The sequence below is a fragment of the Mobula birostris genome, chromosome 7, assembly GCF_030028105.1.
Source record: "Mobula birostris isolate sMobBir1 chromosome 7, sMobBir1.hap1, whole genome shotgun sequence".
Lineage (NCBI taxonomy): Eukaryota > Metazoa > Chordata > Chondrichthyes > Myliobatiformes > Myliobatidae > Mobula > Mobula birostris.
This window is the reverse complement of record NC_092376.1, coordinates 58,696,506-58,717,465: the sequence shown is the minus strand read 5'-3', so window position 1 is coordinate 58,717,465 and position 20,960 is coordinate 58,696,506. Positions and strand designations below refer to the sequence as shown.

Here is a 20,960-nt window from a genome sequence, read left to right as displayed (position 1 = left end):
AGCAGGGCTCACACAGCTAATGGTTTAAAAAGTTTGTCTGTTTGGCGAGGTAAGTGGGTGAGTAGACTTATTTTTCCTGTTTCATTCCTGTAAAATTAGATAGCATGCCTGCAGGGTTGGTGCTTTGTTCAGGGTGTCAGATGTGGGAATCCTGGGAGACCTCCAGCCTCCCTGATGGCCACATCTGTGCCAGGTGCACCGAGATGCAGCTCCTCAGAGACCGTGTTAGGGATCTGGAGCTGCAGCTTGATGACCTACTGCTTATTAGGGAAAGTGAAGAGGTGATAGGCAGGAGCTACAGAGAGGTAGTCATCCCTAGGCTACAGGGGTCAGAAAACTGGGTGACTGTCAGGAGAGGGAAGGGAAATGCCCAGATAGTGGAGAGCACCCCTATGGCTGTCCCCCTCAGCAACAAATATCTTGTTCTGGATGCTGTTGAGGGTGATGACCTGACAGGGGATGCCCACGGTGACCGGGTCTCTGGCACTGAGCCTGGCGCTATTGTACAGGAGGGAAGGAGAGAGAAGAGGAATGTGGTAATCATAGGGGATTCCATTGTCAGGGGAACAGACAGGAGATTCTGTGAGCCTGATAGAGATACCCGCATGGTGTGTTGCCTCTCAGGTGCCAGGGTATGGGATGTCTCGGGTCGGGTCCAGAATATTCTGAAGGGAGAGGGCGAGCAGCCAGTTGTCTTGGTACATGTTGGTACCAATGACATAGATAGGAGAAGGGAGGAGGTCCTGAAGAGAGATTTCCAGGAGTTAGGAAGGAAGCTGAGAAGCAGGACCTCCAGGGTAGTAATCTCTGGATTGCTACCTGTGCCACGTGCTAGCGAGGGCAAGAATAGTAGGATCAGGCAGATGAATGCGTGGCTGAGAGACTGGTGCAGGGGGCAGGGCTTCAGATTCTTGGATCATTGGGATCTCTTCTGGGGGAAGTATGACCTGTTCAAAAAGGACAGGTTACACCTGAACCCGAAGGGGACAAAGATCCTGGTGGGAAGGTTTAATAGAGCTGTAGGAGGGGTTTAAACTAATTTGGCAGGGGGATGGAAACCGGAGTGATAGAGCGGAGGAAGAGGAAAACAGAAATAAATCTAAGCAGTAAAGATGTCAGGAAAGACAGGCAGGTGATGGGGCAAATCTGCAGCCATTGGGATGAGTTGCAGTGCAATCAAAGCAAAAAGTACCAAATACTGGTCTTAAGGTGTTATACTTAAATGCACGCAGCATAAGGAATAAGGTGGATGATCTTGTCGTACAGCTACAGATTGGCAGGTATGATATTGTGGCCATCACTGAAATGTGGCTAAAGGATGCATGTCTCTGGGAGCTGAACATCCAAGGATACACGGTGTACCGGAAGGATAGGCAGGTAGGCAGAGGGGTGGCGTGGCTTTATTGGTAAGAAATAATATAAAATCATTAGAAAGAGGTGACATAGGATCGGAAGGTGCAGAATCTTTATGGGTTGAGCTAAGAAATCACAGGAGTAAAAAGACCCTGATGGCAGTTATATACAGACCTCCAAACAGCTGCAGGGATGTGGACTACAAATTACAACAGGAAATAGAAAAGGCTTGTCAGAAGGGCAGTGTTATGGTAATTGTGGGGGATTTGAACATGCGAGTGGATTGGGAAAATCAGGTCGGCTCTGGATCTCAAGAGAGAGAATTTGTAGAATGTCTGCGAGATGGTTTTTTAGAACAGCTTGTTGTTGAGCCCTCTAGGGGATCGGCTGTACTGGATTGGGTGTTGTGTAATGAACTGGAGGTGATTAGAGAGATTGAGGTGAAGAAACAAGATTGAGTTCACCGTGAAATTTGAAAAAGAGAAGCTAAAATCCGATGTGTCGGTATTTCAGTGGAGTAAAGGAAATTATAGTGGCATGAGAGAGGAACTGGCCAAAGTTGACTGGAAAGGGACACTAGTGGGAAGGACGGCAGAGCAGCAGTGGCTGGAGTTTATGCGAGAAGCGAGGAAGGTGCAAGACAGATATATTCCAAAAAAGAAATTCTTGAATGGAAAAAGGATGCAACCGTGACTGACAAGAGAAGTCAAAGCCAAAGTTAAAGCAAAGGAGAAGGCATACAAGGAAGCAAAAATTAGTGGGAATACAGAAGATTGGGAAGTTTTTAAAAGCTTACAAAAGGAAACTAAGAAGGTCATTAAGAGGGAAAAGATGAACTATGAAAGGAAGCTAGCAGGTAATATCAAAGAGGATACTAAAAGCTTTTTCAAGTATATAAAGAGTAAAAGACAGGTGAGAGTAGATATAGGACCGATAGAAAATGATGCTGGAGAAATTGTAATGGGAGATAAGGAGATGCGGAGGAGATGAACAAGTATTTTGCATCAGTCTTCACTGAGGAAGACATCAACAGTATACTGGACTATCAAGGGTGGCAGGGAAGAGAAGTGTGCGCAGTCACAATTACGGCAGAGAAAGTACTCAGGAAGTTGAATAGTCTAAGGGTAGATAAATCTCCTGGACCAGATGGAATGCACCCTCGTGTTCTGAAGGAAGTAGCTGTGGAGACTGCGGAGCCATTAGCAATGATCTTTCAAAAGTCGATAGATTCTGGCATGGTTCCAGAGGACTGAAAGATTGCAAATGTCACTCCGCTATGTAAGAAGGGGGCAAGGAAGCAAAAAGGAAATTATAGATCTGTTAGCTTGACGTCGGTGGTTGGGAAGTTGTTGGAGTCGATTGTCAAGGGTGAGGCTACGGAGTACCTGGAGGCATATTACAAGATCGGCAGAACTCAGCATGGTTTTCTTAAAGGAAAATCCTGTCTGACAAACCTATTACAATTTTTTGAGGAAATTACCAGTAGGCTAGACAAGGGAGATGCAGTGGATGTTGTATATTTGGATTTTCAGAAGGCCTTTGACAAGGTACCACACGAGGCTGCTTAACAAGATAAGAGCCCATGGAATTATGGGAAAGTTACATACGTGGATAGGGCGTTGGCTGATTGGCAGGAAACAGAGAGTGGGAATAAAGGGATCCCATTCTGGTTGACTGCCAGTTACCAGTGGTGTTCCACAGGGGTACGTGTTGGGGCCGCTTCTTTTTACATTATACATCAATGATTTGGATTATGGAATAGATGGCTTTATGGCTAAGTTTGCTGACGATACGAAGATAGGTGGAGGGGCCGGTAGTGCTGAGGAAACAGAGAATCTGTAGAGAGACTTGGATAAATTGGAAGAATGGGCAAAGAAGTGGCAAATAAAATACAATGTTGGAAAGTGTATTGTTATGCACTTTGGCCCAAGAAATAAACGGGCAGACTATTATTTAAATAGGGAGAGAATTCAAAGTTCTGAGATGCAGCAGATACCCTTAAGGTTAACCTCCAGGCTGAGTCAGTGGTGAAGAAGGCGAATGCAATGTTGGCATTCATTTCTAGAGGAATAGAGTATAGAAGCAGGGATGTGATGTTGAGGCTCTATAAGGCAATGGTAAGACCTCACTTGGAGTACTGTGGGCAGTTTTGGGCTCCTTATTTAAGAAAGGATGTGCTGATTTTGGAGAGGGTACAGAGAAGATTCACTAGAATGATTCAGGGAATGAGAGGGTTAACATATGAGGAACATTTGTTCGCTCTTGGACTGTATTCCTTGGAGTTTAGAAGAATGAGGGGGGACCTCACGGAAGAATTTCGAATGTTGAAAGGCATGGACAGAATGGATGTGGCAAAGTTGTTTCCCATGATGGGGGAGTCTAGTACGAGAGGGCATGATTTAAGCATTGAAGAGCACCCATTCAGAACAGAGATGTGAAGAAATTTTTTTAGCCAGGGGGTGGTGAATCTATGGAATTTGTTGCCACGGGCAGCAATGAAGGCCAAGTCATTGGGTGTATTTAAGGCAGAGATTGATAGGTATCTGAGTAGCCAGGGCATCAAAGGTTATGGTGAGAAGGCAGGGGAGTGGGACTAAATGGGAGAATGGATCAGCTCATGATAAAATGGCGGAGCAGACTCAATGGGCCGAATGGCCGACATCTGCTCCTTTGACTTATGGTCTTATGATTCCCTGTGAATGTGGAGCAGCGTACATTGGCCAGATGGGATGCATGGGGGAATCCTGCATCTAGGAGCACAGGAGGCGTATCTGTTTGAGTTACCCAGAGAAACTGGCAGTACAGAACATTGCATTCACGATGGCCATAGGATTGACTTTGACAGCACAAAACTACTGTGCCACACCAACAGCTTTTGGGACTGCCTGGTGAAGGAAGCCATTGAAATAAAACTAGAGGAAAAGAATTTTAACAAAGACAAAGGTCTCACTCTAAGTAAGAACTGGAATTTGATTATAAACAGGGTGGGACGGTGGATACCTGATTGGTTGAGAACTAACCAATCAGGAAGGGCGGACGATGGAGGTGCATATACCACTGGACTAGAGGTGCCTAGGCATCATCTCTCATGAAGATGGCTGTGTACATACATCTACAGATGCTTCTGGACACATCTTCAGTGATGTTCCTCAGAGTTTGTCTTTGAAATGTTGATTAAGCTCAATACCTGTACCCATCTGGAAGCCCAAGAAGAGCTTATTTGGCATGTATGCCAGGAAAGCACTAGATCCTTTTTCCCAATGGAGTGATGTATTTAAACATGCAACTGGGACAATGGAGTCAATAATAATATAGCAGTAATGTTCACAAATTACCAACTAATTAGGCATCTTCCATCCCATGTGTGAAAGAATCCATGGTTCAGACATTGGTCTCATCAGTTAGCTCACAACCAAATATTCAGGAGTAGAAGTAAGTCATCCTTCATCCCAAAGAACTGGCCTACAAAGTATAATAAATCACAGATCTTAAGACACATGTGTCCTCAATGAATCTGAACTGGGTATTGCCTCAAAGTTGAAGAATAATTTGAGTAATTCCAGATGGTGCAGCAGGCTATGTCTTTACCAGAAATCATGAGGATAAATTACCCGCTAGAGAGCAGAAGCATGCTTTGCACTATAAAGACTTTGTAATAAGGTCATGAAACTTCGAAAATCAGAATGGTGCTCAATTAATATAGTTTTTCAGGTGTTGAATAAAATACTAAAACTCCTTTCTTCACAAGATTGTGAATATTATGCTTATTGTGGCTGTTAATGGATCTGAATGTGCCCAGTGATTGGGCTGAGTATTTAAAAATATGAGTCTGTATGATTGATCACAGAGGCAAATGATTAGCAATCACACTGAAGGTCTCCTTAGTGATGGACAGCTTCCTATTTCAATGCATTATAATCAGCCAACGTGAAACCCTGAAGTTAACCAGACAAAGACTTCTCACATTTTAGCATGGGATGTTTGAAATTATAAAAAGCCTGGAACTTGACACTTCCTTTCCACCGGCCATTCATTTTGCCACTGTGGAACTGCAGGTCTGAGCAGTTGGCTGACAGTTCCTCATCATGAAAGTTCCTCATGCAAAGTTCAGTTTAAACCTCCACTTTCAAATGTGCTATCTATCCTATCCTTCTGGCATTCATAAAGCCTTGGACTAGATTTCCTAAAGCAATGTTTACCTAGGCGAGCATTTCTCAACGTGTTCCACATACCCCCACCCCGGGACCATGCCGTATTTCATAGGGGCCACAAGTAAAACACAAGAAACTGGGGCCATATCAGTTTCTGAACGGGCCATGATAAGTTTACTGCTTTAATGAAATATTAGTAAAATACATTAATAAAAAAGAAAATAATATATGCAATTCAATTGGAGCTCTGAATGAAGTGAATGGGAAAATATGCTAGATTATGCAAGTGAGGCAACAAAACAGCCTAGTCTGTGTGTGTGGGGAGGTGCGGGGTATGGCATGGCACGTCAGCCTTCATCTCCGCTCCTGCTTGACCACATACAAATCATCGCTCACATCCACCCCAAAATCACAAACTGCAGACTGGGTGGGGCTGCCTGTAGCAAGGTCGAATGGCGAGTATGTAGCAGGAAGTTGGTTCTGTTTGCACTGCACTGACCCGTGCGTGTTGTAATACTCTAAAAACATGACATGAAGGCTGTGGTTTCTGCAATGGGGTCACCTGCCAGAAACAGCTAAACTACAGAGAGGAGAGATCGCGTGAAATCTACAACTGCATCATTATCTACCACAACAACTTATATTAAGTCACTGATACTTATCATATTTTGAAAGGAAGTTCAATTTGCTTTTCTTGGTGAGTACATGCTCTTTATTGCCATATAGAATTTGCAGGTGTAATAGCATTTTTAAAAAATCTACCTAAAAATTAAATTATTTACATGTATATTCAATCCATGATACTTTTCTTTATATTTATTATAATTATAATATACTTTAATTAATAATAATAATTTATTATAATTCTTTGTTCACTAATTTTCTACAGAGCCTACTCACAACATTGTTTTGTTGTTCATTTTATATGGTATTTCTAAATAATTAGCAGCTTGGAGATGTATTTTACCTGTCAAATACATTTGAAAATCTGAATTTGTTAATCATACAGTTACAAGGAAAAAACTGCATTCTGATATCATGCAAAGAGGCTTTCATTGGAAAACTCAAATGTTTCAGCAGCAATGTTGGATGTTGAAAGCTTATGCAATTTCTTTCACTGGGCCACAGTTAAAATCGAATTGCAAAATGATGATCTCAAAGTTCAAAGTACATTTATTAACAAAGTACATATATGCCACCATTTACAACCCTGAGGTGTAATTCTTGCAGACATTCTCATTAAATCCATAATAGAATAATAACCATAGCTGAATTAATGAAGCAGCCTGCCAACTTGGTCTTTCTAATAGCTTGATCATTTGAAATAATTGCACACTGATGCAGAATTCTGATTCAGAGACTTGAATCTGCATGTCCCAGATTGGTTGGTTGAATTCATTTGGGGTGAATGTGAATTACGTTGACACCACATTGCAAAAATATCTTGTAATGATACCTATAAGCTGTTAAAACATAAATATGGACTAAGTTTGAATAATTAGCACAGCTGATCATTAAAAACTTTAGCAACTAAGGAAGACTATGGAGGGTGGGGCCACAGAAGTAAATTAAAGTCACAAGTGAGTCATGAGTAGAAAAAGATTGAAAACCATTGACCTAGGCAATCAGTGAATCAGTAAATGTGGACAGTGGAGAAGAACATGTGACAGACTTTTCATGCACTGATCTTATGCAATTGACTAGGATAGAATTAATGCACTTTTTTGGAATTTGAAGAATAAACTTTGATTTTAAATTTGGAATTCTAGCCAAATCTAAATCAGAACAACTCGAACATATGTTGTGAAGATTATTTAAAATACAGCTGAATTTTGAAGTCATAAATTAATTGGGAGTATAGTGACTCCAAATGTTAATGCTATGTCCCTTTAAAAGTGTGGATCATGTGTCAATTTCATTAACTATGCCTATGATTTAGATATATATCCTTAGCTGGAGCCATTTTGAAATCCAGTGTTCCACTCTATCTGAAATTAAATCATTTAAGATAGAAGGTAGTGGGTAGAGGCTCCATATGTCGCTACTACAGGGCATGACGAACCTGCCTTACACGAGTCCCGGGGTCAGCTGGCTCCGGCTGACAGTACCCAGTACGGGCCCCTATCCAGGGTTACGGATCCCACTGCCTTGTGGGTATCTTCGGGAGAAGAGAAGGCTAAGGAGTAAACCCTACACAGATCCGGAGTGGAGCCCCTAAGGTGGTTGGACGACGTATCATGTCACCTCCTGGCAGCTCCTGCAGCCAAGCTGATGCCAAATATACTGCTTTGCATTCCTTTGGACCACATCCGTGAGGCCAAGAGGGGGATCTTGATGTCTGGGTAGCCCAGGATCTCCATATTCATCACCCAAGACGGCGCCCCAGAACAGGCACATCCATTGTCTACTTAGAGACAGATGGAGCCATGATGACAATAGATTTTCAGATCATTTAAAATGTTCTGTTAGTAAAGGTATTGGAACAAATATTTTTCACTACTGAGCTAAAACAAACTGAGCTGATAATTATTTCAACGTTACCTAGTTTCTATCCAATTCATTTTGAAATGCGCGTTTATTTTACAGGCTCTAAATTAGAGGTAACTTGCACCGTATTGGCTGAACTTCATCCAGCTGAAATATTGGTATATTGGCTGGCCAATCAAACATTCATTGAAGAGTATAGCAGAGACAATAGGATTAAAGAAACAGAATCGTATGTAATCCTCTACTTTCTATCACTTGAAAAGTATGTTTTTATTGTAATGAATTTGCTAGAATCTTGTTCTGCTGTTTTGTAGTCTTACCTTTGTCATTCTGAACAGGAACCATGTCTTTTTCAGCAACAGCTGTTTTGTGGCATAAGGTCAATTTATGTTCTATTGTGTTTGAAGAATTTGAAGTTCTTTATTGATATTAAAGTAACAACTGCAGAAGTCATGGTGCAGAGTACCTGGATGTTCTTGAAGCGTCAGTGGTCACTAGTTTGCTATCTTTGTTTATGCTTTGCTAGATTGTCTGACATGACAGAACAAATCCATAATCATTGGCTGGTATTGCCAGACAACTTATATATTTAAGGATAGACCTTTGTATCGATATTCTGCTTAGTGATCATTACCAATTCAAAAAATGGGCATGTATCTGTAATATTAGGATTATAATATTAATCTCCTAAATCTACCTAAAGTAAAATAACTTTCTGCCAAAATGATAATATGAAGTCAAGCACACTTTTCGAAAAGTTCTGTCAGCCTTCTGTTGTCCCTATCTCTTGATTATATAAAGTAGGTGCCCAAGTTTGTTATCTCCTAATTTCTCCTGGTATCCTCTGGTTGGAGCATGTCTTATTGATGTGATGCTCCTTAATTCACAATAGATAGTTTAACTGTCGTTCATTCTTTGGGGCACTTCTCTGTTTTCGTGGATGTTTGCAAAGAAAAAGCATTTCAGGATGTACATTGTATACATTTCTCTGACATTAGATTGGACCTTTGAACCATTAAACCTTTGAAGATAGTTTAACATTACTTTATGTAATCTCTATTACAGAAGGAATAGGGCAACAATTTTGTAGGAGCAATATTTCTTCCAGATTCTGTTCCTATCTACAATCATGTTTTGCATGCATATTAATGCTTGTTCATTGCCATTGCATTGTTATTCTGGAGTGGGGTATCAGAAAGATTGTTGTCCATTAACCCTGTGGGAACTTGGTTCATGAGCTACAACATTAAATAGGACAAAGTTAGAGATGTATGTACACAGCCAATGACATGATATTAAGGATCCACTTGATAAAAGATGGCCTGGATGAGTGATAATATGCAACACAGAAACACTGTAAAAACAGAACGTTCAATGTGGAGGTAAAAATATTAAATGGTAAGCAGTTTGTGAAGTGATGTGCACATTCTGCTGCTTGGGTAGGACTTCTGTGTACTCCCTGGCCTTGAGGTTCTCAGCATCCTCTCGAATGCTCCTTCTCCACTTTGATCAACCAGAGGCCCCAGAGATCCTCAGGAGTTGGTGGAGGCTTTGCATTTCTTCAAAGGGGCTTTGAGCATGTCCTTGAATTTTTTTCCTCTGCCTTTCTTGATGGAGCTTGGAATGCAGAGTTTTGGGAGCTTGATGTTGGACATGCCAATGAAGTGGCCAGTAAGTGGGGCTTCAGCATTGGAGATGTTCACATGGGAGAAAGCATTGTTTTGTTTACCCTTCCAGTAACACTGGAAAACTGGAGAACATGGGTCTGTTAGCATCATATGTTTTTGCATCACAGGAGACCATTTGAACATAGAATATAGAAAAGTACAGCATAGTATATCCCACTATGTTGTGCTGATCTTTTAATATACTCTAATCCTTCTCTTCTACATAGAACTCCATTTTCTTCATCTATGTGCTTATCTCTTTAATGTGTCTGTCTGCCTCTACAACCACCTCAGGCAGAGAGTTCCATGCACTTAATTCTCTGTGTGTAAAAAAAACCCTACCTCTATGCTTCCCTCCAATCACTTTAAAGCTATGTTCTCTTGTATAAACTGTTGCCACCCTGGGAAAAAGGCACTGGCTGTCCACTCTATTTATCACTTCATACACCTCTATTAAGTCGCTTGTTATCTTCCATCCTCCAAAGAGATAAGCCCTAGCTTGCTCACACTTCCCTCTTAAGGCATGTTCTCCAATCCAGACAGCATCATGGTAAATCTCCTCTGTGCCCTCTTGAAAGCTTCCACATTCCTTCTATAAGGAGGTGACTGGAACTGAACACAAGTGTGGTCTAACCAGAGTTTTATGGAGCTGAAACATTACCAACAATCCCCCAATTAATGAAGGCCAATGCAACATGCACCTTCTCAACCACCCTATCAACTTGCAGGGCAACTGAGGGATCTATGGATTTTGATCCTTCACACTGCTAAGAATTTTGCTGTTAACATTTTACTCTGCCATCAAGTTTAACTTTCCAAAGTGAATCACTAAAAAATGTGCCACATTGAACTCCATCTGGCACTTCCCAGCACTGCTCTGCATCCTGATAAAGTTTCGTCGTAACCTACACTATCAACAACATCATCAAACTTCATGTTGTCTGAAAACTTACTAACCCACCTTTACCCTACATCCTTTGGCCAGACCTATCCAAAGGCCCATGTAATTGCTTCCTAAACAATCTCCAAATCTCTATTCTATGTTTTCCTGAGAATATCTGTTCCCAATTTACACCTCCATGTTCCTGCCTGACAGCATTATAATTAGCCTTTCCCCATTAAATATCTTACCATACTATTTGCTCTGATCCTTATACAAGGTTATGTTAAAGGTCAGGGAGTTTTGGTCACTACCTTTGAAATGCTCACACACTAGGATCTGTCACAGGACCAAGTTCATCACCTGGTACTAGATCCAATATGGTCTCTCGTCTCGTCAGCCTGTCAAAAATTGTGTCAAGATTTCTTCCTGAACAACTAATACATTCTGCTCCATTTAACCCTCTTGCTCTAAGGAAGTGCCAATCAATATTAGGGACATTGAAGTCATCCATGACGACAACTCTGTTATTTTATCACCTTTCTAAAATCTGATTTCCAATCAGCTCCTCAATGTCTTTGTTGCTGTTGAGGGGCTGTAGAATACTCCCAATAGAGTGATTACTTCCTTCCTCATTCTGACTTCCACCCGCACTGATCCAATAGGCAATTCCTCTATGATATCCTCCCTTTCTGTATTTGTGGTACTTCCCTGTTTAGCAATACCACTCCTCATCTCTTTTTCCTTTCTTCCTGTCACTTTTAAAACATCTAAATCCTGGAACATCTAGCAGCTATTCCTATCCTTGTGACAACCAAACCTCTGTAATGGCCACAACATCATAGTTCCATGTACTGAACCATAATATAAGTTCACCACACTTCTTCCTGATTAAAGTTCTCACATTAAGGTAGGCACATTTCAATCCAGCTAACTGACTGCATTTATACTTTAGCCACTGCAAATCCTTCCTCCCAGCCTCTCTAAATGCTGCAGCTACATTTATACCAACAGCTCCATCATCTGACCTATTACTCTGGTTCCCATTCCCCTTCTGAAGTAGTTTAAACCCTCCCTAATGGCTCTAGCACACTTACTCACAAAGATATTGACCCCCCACAAGTTCAGGCATAATCCATCTCTTTTGTACATGTCAAAAGTATTTTCCCCAGAAGAGATCCTAAAGATTCATAAATCTGAAACCCTGCCTCCTACACTGATTCTTCAGCCGCACATTCAACAGTCATTCCATCCTGTTCTGGCATGTGGCATAGGCAGCAATCCAGAGATTACTACATTTGCAGCTTCCCACCTAGTTTCCTATATTCTCTCTGCAGGACCTCATCCTTTTTCCGATGTCATTGGTACCAATGTGTACCATGACTTCTGGCTGCTGCCCCTCCCCCTGTGCACCTTATGAATACTCTGGTCCTGATCAGAGATGTCCCTGGGAAGTCAACATGGGAGGCAACATACCATCTCGGAGCATCTTCCACATCCATAAAATCTGCTGCCTGTTCCCATGACTATTGAATTCCCTAACACCACAGTCCTCCTCTTCTCCCCTTTCCCTTCTGAGCCACAGAGTCAGACCTAATGCCAGAGACCTTGTTGCTACAGCTTTCCCCTGGAAGGTCATCTCTCTCATAAGTATCCAAAGTGGTGCATTTGTTATTGAGGGGTACTATGCATTATCTGCCTGTTCCCTTTATGTCTCCTGGCAGTCACCCAGCTACCTGCCTCCTGCGACTACTTCCCTGACTTCCCACACAGTACAAGAGGAGTGCAGAATTGCCCTGGGTTCCATTCCCACTGCTCTACCTATGCAATCAGCGAGAAAGGAAGAGTAACTTACTGGAAATTTACCTTGACCTCTGCCTCTTCTCACTGAAGCCTCTTTAGCCAAAGCCTCAGTTCCCCACTCGAAACCTGTCCACTCATACTGTGAACATTCCACTCGAACCTCCTCCCACTGCCCACAGCACCTTTTTATTTGGCTTATGAAAGAGCCCTACTGTGTTTAGTTCAACTCTCAACCACAGCACTGCTAATCCATAGTGCAAACCACAATTTAGTCATATTTTAGTTTTACTGTACTTACTCTGATTTTACTAGGAGGTGAAATGCAGTATTAAGTCAAAAACACAAGTGATTCAGCAGACGCTGAAAAAAGCAACACACCCAAAATGCTGGAGGAACTCACTGGTCAGCCATCATCCATGGAAGGGAAGAGACAAAAAGAGAAGGGAGAGGGTGAGAAATTTCCAGGAATTTCTCTTCCCTCCCTTTCTCACTTTTTCATCCCCTATCCTGGCTCACACCTATATTGTGAATGACGATTGATCCTGCAAGCAGGGAACTTTAACATACAAATTCCAAATGGTTTCCCAAATGATCTGTAACTGATAGTCAATTTTGTGTGTTCCTTGAATCTTTCTGTTACATCCTTATCTTGCTTGGTAAGCCAAATTCCTCCAGTCCCCTGCTGTGCAAAAGGAAGCCATACTCTTCAAAAACCTTTCTTAAAAGTTATTTCTTGCCTGGGCTGACTGCACGTTATCTGCACTTAATTTTTGCCTTGTTGCAACTTCCACAGTTGGAAGGACTGCACAAGGCGAGCTGCCTTTTCTGCTACCTTGGCTGTGTCCTGGAGCCTGCCAGAGAGCCCAGTGAATTAACTGCTTGTGAAAATTTTTATCTGGGTCCACCTCTCCTCGCCAATTAGGATGTTCAGCACATTCCATATTAAACATTGCCCAAAATCTTAATGGATAAGGAATTTCTCCACCTGGGGAAAGTTAATGGAGAATACATCTTTTATCTGATTGGCTAACTTCATCAGATTTGCTGGTCACAGAATTGGGGAGAGGTAATAATAATTTCTTGCCAGTCTTACATTTATTTTAAAAATATTACTTTCTTTATCAGATTTACAAATGTACATACTCCCTGTCGCTATATTTGTACAACCTATTATATCCCATATAGTTCCAGTATTATATGTAAAATGGTAGAGTCACATACCATGTTTGACAATACAAATCATGTCATTTTATTTGCTTACCAGCTTTACATATTATGTTATGCAGCTTTACGTTATATCAGTATAACATCTGCCTTTCTTTCCCATACATTCCATGAATTTATACACTGGTTCCAACATCTCAGCGGGTAGGGGCTGGAGGGCCCAAAACTGTGACTCTTTCCAATAGAACCTTCTTGCTGGCTACAGCAAGCTTCAGTGTGTTCCCCTAATATGTGGGCTGAACGTTGGACTGTGTCAGTCAGCAACATCTGGTGTAGACAGCTGCTTGTAATGGTATACCAATGAGTTCAGGCAGACAGAAATGCATCTTTCATGAAGTGAAGGTTCTTTATGTGCAGCTGTTGTTTTGTTGCAGTGTGTGACTTTGTAGAACTCTGGGTCCCATTATATAACTGTATGGGATAAATGCTTTCGAATACCACTGCATCACTTAGACCTTCATGGCAAATGCACATTATAGAAGGAGAAGGCATTCCAGTCAGTCTGATACACCGACAGAACCAGTCAATCTCAGGCAATCTTTCCCAGTATCCAAACAATGACTATAGCTACAAAGGAAAGGGAACTGAAAAACCTACCAGTGTTTTGAATATTGTGTATAGAATTGCTGTACTATCTCTGTCCATATTTGTGCCTATTTCTCTACAATTAATTGAGATGTGCCCTTATGGAGAAAGGGTAGGTTATCCATATTGAAAAGACAAACAAGCTACAAATGGGAGATAGTCACAGAGTCTCCAGAACTGAGGCAAAACAGCAGTGAGGTCGCAGGCCATATATGGATTACAGAGGATGAGGTGCTTGCTGCCCTGAGGAAGATTAGTGTGGATAAATCCCCAGGACCTGATGAGGTGTTCCCTTGGATCTTGTGAGAGGCTGGTACAGAATTTGTTGGGGTCCTAGCAGAGATATTTAAAATGTCCTTAGCTGCAGGTGATGTGCTGGAGGATTGGAGGATTGCTAATGTTGTTCTGATGTTGAAGAAGGGCTCTAAGAATAAGCCAGGAAATTATAGTCTGGGAATTCTTGAAAGTAATTGAAAGTATACAATCTGAAATTCCCAAATAAGTGATAGCCCCAATTAACTGATGGCCCAATTAAATGGAATTTGCTGTATTTGGATAGATAGAGCCTGACTAGGAACATTCAACATGGCTTTGTGCATGGTAGGTCATGTCAAAACATCCTTTAGAGATTTTTGAGGAGGTTACCAGGAAAGTTGATGAAGGCAGTGGATGTAGTTTACTTGGACTTTAGCAAGTCCCTTGACAAGTTCCCACATGGGAGCCTGATGAAGAAAGTTCAGTTGCTTGGCATTCAGGATGAGGTAGTAAGTTTGATTAGACAATGGTTTTATGGGAGAAGTCGGAGAGTGGTAGTAGATAGTTACCTCTCTGACTGAAGGCCTATAAATAGTAGCGTGCCAGGTGCTGAATTTGTTGTTTGTTTGTCATCTATATCAACAATCTGGATGATAATGTGGAAAATGGATCAACAAATGACACCAAGATTTGGGGCATAGTGGACAGTGAGCAAGGCTATTAAAGGTTGTAGTGGGATTCAGACCAGCTGGAACAATGAGCTGAAAAATGGTAGATGGAATTTAATGCAGACCAGTGTAAGGTGTTGCATTTTGGGAGGTAAACCAGGGTAGGACTTACACAGTGAACAGCAAGGCACAGAGGAGTGCAGTAGAACAGGGGGATCTGGGAATACAGATCCATGATTCCTTAATAATGGCACCATAGGTAGATAATGTCGTAAAGAGAGTTTTTAAGCATCTTGACCTTCATAAATCTAACTCTTGAGAATAGGAGTTGGGATATTATCTTGAAATTGTACAAGACAATAGTGAGGCCAATATTTGGAGTACTGTGTGCAGTTCTAGCTACCTTTGCTCAGGGAATATATCAACACATTTGAAAAAGTACAGAGAAAATTTACAAGGATGTTGCTGGGACTTGAGGACCTGAGTTATAGGGAAAGACTGAATAGGTTAGCACTTTATTTCCTGGATCATAGGAGAATGGGGGGTGGGGGGAGAGAGATTGAATAGTGGTAATCAAAATGATGATCAGTATAGACAGGGTAAGCAAGCAGCTTTTTCCACCAAGGTTGCATTAGACTAGAACTAAAGGTCATGGGTAAATGGTGAAAGGTGAAATATTTAAGGGTAACCTGAGGGGAAACTTCTTTACTCAGAGGTTTGATTTCCACACTGAAGAGAAATTTGGCTATGTACATGGATGGGAGGGGTATGGAATACTTATGGTCCAGGTGTGGGTTGATGGGACTAGGCAGAATAATAGTCTGACACAGACTAGTTGGGATGAAGGACCTGTTTCTGTACTACTGTGCTCTATGACTCTATGACAAGTGTGTTCTTTGTTTCTTTAAGCATTATGTTGGGGCCCTATGATCAATGCATTGATCAGATTATGGTACCTGATAAAATTTCTGTGAATGATCTGGATAAAGTCTGTGATTTATTATGTCTTTGAACTGCATAAGAAGAACAAGATCAGTGAAAACTTGATTTTCTCTCCAGCAAAATGAGTGACAATCCAGGATATTGTTGGAAATGATGCCATTTAATTTTCATTGTTAAGCTAAATTCTCAGAATAAGAATCTGTTGGTGAGACGTCATGAAGTTTTAAAAGCTTAGTTGTCTGAAACTACATGTGTATGTTCTATATACTTCTTACTCACATTTCTTTGAATTACTAGTGAAAGAAAAGGCACAGAAAAGTCTTATCTTGATGCTACCCTGAATTTCTCAAAAGTTGAAAGGAAGGATTTTGCAGTAACTTTTGTATGTGTTATATTGAGTGGGGAAACAGATCTAGCAAGATATATTTCCATCAAGCCAGCTGGTGAGTTTTGTTTCTAGTTCAGAATACAATATACAATAATATTAATTAATCCATGATGTTTTTGGTGTTCTATTAAAAGGAGATTCCACTCTATTAAAGTTCTATGTTTCATGTACTGAATAATAAGTTAAAGTCATTATGTTGACATTTTCCATGGTTCTGATTGCTCAGCCCTTGAAAGTGAAAGATGTTTTAACTTCTCAATACTGTATATACCATGGTATACAGAAGTCTGGGTTTTACAGATTTGTAAAGCAGAACCTATCTGTTCAGTCCTGTCTTGGGGACTGCCCATGTCAGACCTATGCTGTATTCAAGGCCCCACTGATTTTAAGATGGATTGTTACTTTTAATTATTTAGGGGATAAAGAACAAGCTATTTTTTTTAAATAATTGAGTTTTATTAATATTTGTTTTTTTAAAAGGCTTGATTAAGAAATAATGTTTTTTTTATTGAACTTTGCTGTCGCAAGAGATAATCAGTGCAGTTTGGGAGCTGAGGTTTTAGTTCCAGCAGAGGCCCATTTGCTAGACAGAACCATCTTGCTGAACTGAGAAACGTGGAGGGTCTGTAAGATTACTCCTCCAAATCTGACATAAGCAAATAGCAGGCAGTGACTTTGGGTGGGGTAATGGTGGGAGTGGGGTGGTCAGCTGCACAATTAGTCAATTCAGTGGATCTGACTTCTCAGCATAATTTTTCAAGTTATATTTAATGGGATCCTTTTTCTAGTTTGCTGAATGTGAGTCGAAAACTGAAACTGTGGTGTTGATCTTGATGAATATGATTCATTAAATGATTATCATAGCTACATCGGTAACAGACTGCAGTATAGAGCTCAGTTTTCCCACAGTTGTAAAATCAGTTGCAGTAATATCCCAAACTGCTGTGGAAACGACTATTTAAACTTAAATAAGAAATAATTTCTAAGAATGCTTTTATGTTTATCAGTGTGACTTCACGTCCTGCAGGTATTTAATATAAGTGATTAATTCCAGAATTATTTTGCAATCTTCAAAGTAAAGGGGAACTGGGAATGAAGCTTTCCAGTTAGTAGTTAGTTCTGAAAAACTGTTGTCATGTTGTCCAGGAAAAGAGTCTTTTGTGGCTGACAGCTGACGATTTTGGCAAGAATGCTGCCCACAAGGTTTAACTGGGCTCCCCACTGCAGAGTACAGAAATCCTTTAGTACAATTGTCTGTTTCAGTTTGACATTCTGGGGTTTGAGATGTCTAGCTCAATGGCAGACAGTAGCCCGAGTGACCAGGCAAGACGGGAACTGGGAGGAAGGGATCTAAATTACATTTAAATCATACAGATTTTAAATCTCTCGTACAGATAAGGAGAGAATTATAAATAATAGAACATAATTCATTTTTAAGCATACTTCTGAAGCTAATTTACTAAATTAAATAATTAATGGCTGGGAAAGGTTTCGGAAATGGGAGATTTAGTGCACACATAAACAATTGGTTCCTCCTGATTAACCAGGGCTTCATTGATCTTTAGACCTCAGATAAAATATTTCTTTCTTGGTGCCAAGGTTATAAAGCAAAGCCCGTGGCGTAGCAGAGCTTTATTGACAGTAACTTTCAGGTGCTCACATTTAACAGTACATGTGTGTACTCTAACAAATAGGCAGCCAGTGCAGAATACTCCTGTAGCCATTGTCCTCAATGACAAGTATATCATACCACTTTGGATACTGTTGGTGGTGGGGTGGGGGGTGTAGAGAATGACCCACAAGAGGAAAGCCGCAACAGCCAGGTCTCTGGCACTGAGTGGTTCTGTGACTCAAAAGGGAAGTTGGGGGCGAGGTGTAAGAAGAGGAGAGTGGTGGTGACTGGGTATTCAAAAGTTAGGAAAACAGACAGGAGATTCTGTGGACATGAAAGAGATTCCTGGATAGTATTTTGCCTCCCAGGTGCCAGGGTCAGAGACATCGCAGATAAAGTCCAGAGCATTCATAAGGCGGAGGGTAATTAGCAAGAAATCATGACACAATGATACAGCTAGGAAAAGGGAAGAGCCCTGAAGAGCGAACATAGGTAGCTAGGAAGGAAACGGACAAGCAGGACCTCAAGGGTACTAACCTTTAGATTGCTGCCTGTGCCACACACCGCTGAGGGTAAGAATAGGATAATTGGGCAGATTAATGTGTGGCTGAAAAATTGGTGCAAGGGACAGGGTTTCAGATTTGTGGATCATTTGGATCATTTCTGGGGAATGTATGACCTGTACAAAAAGGACAGGTTACACCTGAACTCAAGAGGGGCAAATGTTCTCGTGCAAACATGAGGAAATCTACAGATGCTGGAAATTCAAGCAACACACACAAAATGCTGGTGGAACACAGCAGGCCAGGCAGCATCCATAGGAAGAAGCACAGTCGGCGTTTCAGGCCGAGACCGTTCTTCAGGACTAACTGAAAGAAGAGATAATGTACCTGTGGGCAGGTTTGCTAGAGGTTTTGGAGATGATTTAAATTAGATGGTGTCAGGAGCGTGGGCACCAGAGTAATAGGTCAGATGATGGAGCTGTTGGGGTAAAAGTAGATGCAATGGGTAGAGAGACTGTGAGGAAGGATATATGGCAGATAATTGCTGTCAGTTGGATGGGTTAAAATGAGATTAACTTAGTGCGAGAAGTATCAGGAACAAGGGTGATGAACTTAGAGCATGGGTCAGTGCATAAACTATGATGTTGTGGCCATTACGTAACCGTTGCTATCACACGGGCAAGAATGACTGCTGGATGTTCAGACATCTAAATGTTTCAAAAGGGACAGGGAGGGAGATAAAAGAGATTGGGGAGAGACACTGCTAATCATGGATAGTATCAGAGCAGCAGTAAAGGAAGACATCATGGATGAATCATCTACTGTGTCAGTGAGGGTGGAAGTCTGAAATGGGAAGAAATCAATCACTCTATTGGTAGTATTCTGTAGACACCACCCCCACCCCAATAACAAGAGGGACAATGAGGAGAAGAGCAGTAGGCAGATTTTGGATAAGTGCAAACATAACAGGGTTGTTGTCATGGATAACTTAAACTTCCCTCATACTGGTTGGACCTCCATAGTGCAAGATGTTTAGATCAGACAGAAATAGTTATGTGTGTCCAGAAAGGATTCCTATCACAATGCATGGGCAAATCAACTGGAGGAGCGGCTCTATTACTCGGCAATAAACCTAGTAAGATGACAGATGTCTCAGTGGGTGAATATTTCAGAGATAGTTACCAGAACTCCCTGACCTTTAGCTTAGCCTTATACAAGATAGAAGTAAATGATATAGGAAAGCATTTATCTGAGGGAGGGCTAATTATGATGCTGTCAGGCAGGGAGGTGAGGGTGTAAATTGGGAATAGATGTTCTCAGGGCAATTTACAATGGAATTATAGAGGTTGTTTAGAGACACTTGTATGGGGTTCCGGATAGTTTTGCCCATTGAGGCTGGGAAAGGATAGTGGGATGAGTAAACATGCTTGACAAAAGATGTGGAACATTTAGTTAAGAGAAGGAAGGAAGCATGCTTAAATTTTAAGAAGCAAGATTCAGACAGGGCTCTTGAAAGTTATAAGGTAGCCAGGAAGGAGCTTAGAAGGGGCTTATGAGGGTTATAAGGGAACATGAGAGGCCTTGGTGAGTGGGATGAGGGAAAACTGCAAGGCATTCTACATGGAGGTTGACGGGGGGAGGGGGTATTACCAATCTGTGATAAATTAGGAAATATGTCTCTGGAGCTGGAGGTATTAGGGAGGTCATTAATGGGTAACTTGAGTCATAGGATGCCACAACATGCAGGCCCTTCAGCCCATCTAATCATACCAAACTATTAAACTGCCTAGTCCCATCAATTTACATCCAGCCCATAACCTTTCATACCTCTCCCATTCATGTACCTATATAATTTTTTCTTAAACGTTGAAATTGAAGCCAAATCCACCACTTCTGTGGGCAGCTTGTTCCACACTCTCACCACCCTCTGAGTGAAGAAGTTCTCATTCATGGTTCCCTTAAACAGTTCACCTTTCACCCTTAACCTATGATCTCTAGTTCCAGTCTTACCCAAACTCAGTGGAAAAAGCCTGCTTGCATTTACCCCACCCATACGCCTCATAATTTTGTATACCGCCATGAAATCTCACTCATTCTCCTACACTCTAGAGAATAAAGTCCTAACCTTCCCAGCAACATCCCTGTAAATTTTTTGTGCACTCTTTCAATCTTATTGATGCTTCTCCTGTAGGTAGGTGACCAAACACAGTACTCTAAATTAGGCATCACCAACATCTTATAACATCCCAACTCATGTACTTAATACTTTGATTTATGAAAGCCAATGTACCAAAAACCTTATCCAATTGTGATGCCACATTCAAGGATTTATGAATCTGTATTCCCAGATCCCTCTGTTCTACTGCACTTCTCAGTGTCCTACCACTCACCGTGCAAGTCCTGCCGGGTTTGTCCTCCCAAGAGTGTGACACCTCACACTTC

The 20,960-nt window shown here is 41.3% G+C and overlaps 1 protein-coding gene across 5 annotated transcripts in view; it reads left to right on the top strand.

The window, feature by feature from the left end:
- LOC140200743 (interleukin-1 receptor type 2-like) overlaps positions 1–20,960 on the top strand; it is a 46,585-nt gene that overhangs the window by 10,244 nt on the left and 15,381 nt on the right. For 4 of the 5 annotated variants that reach the window (XR_011886716.1, XM_072264338.1, XM_072264336.1 and 1 more), the window contains 2 exons: positions 8,091–8,220; positions 16,313–16,458. Coding sequence is in view for 4 of the 5 variants with exons in the window: in XM_072264338.1 (XP_072120439.1) it covers positions 8,091–8,220; positions 16,313–16,458 (276 nt within the window). In the remaining variant the exon portion in view is untranslated. The remainder of the gene's footprint in view (positions 1–8,090; positions 8,221–16,312; positions 16,459–20,960) is intronic. The other variant, XM_072264339.1, reaches the window with a different exon arrangement.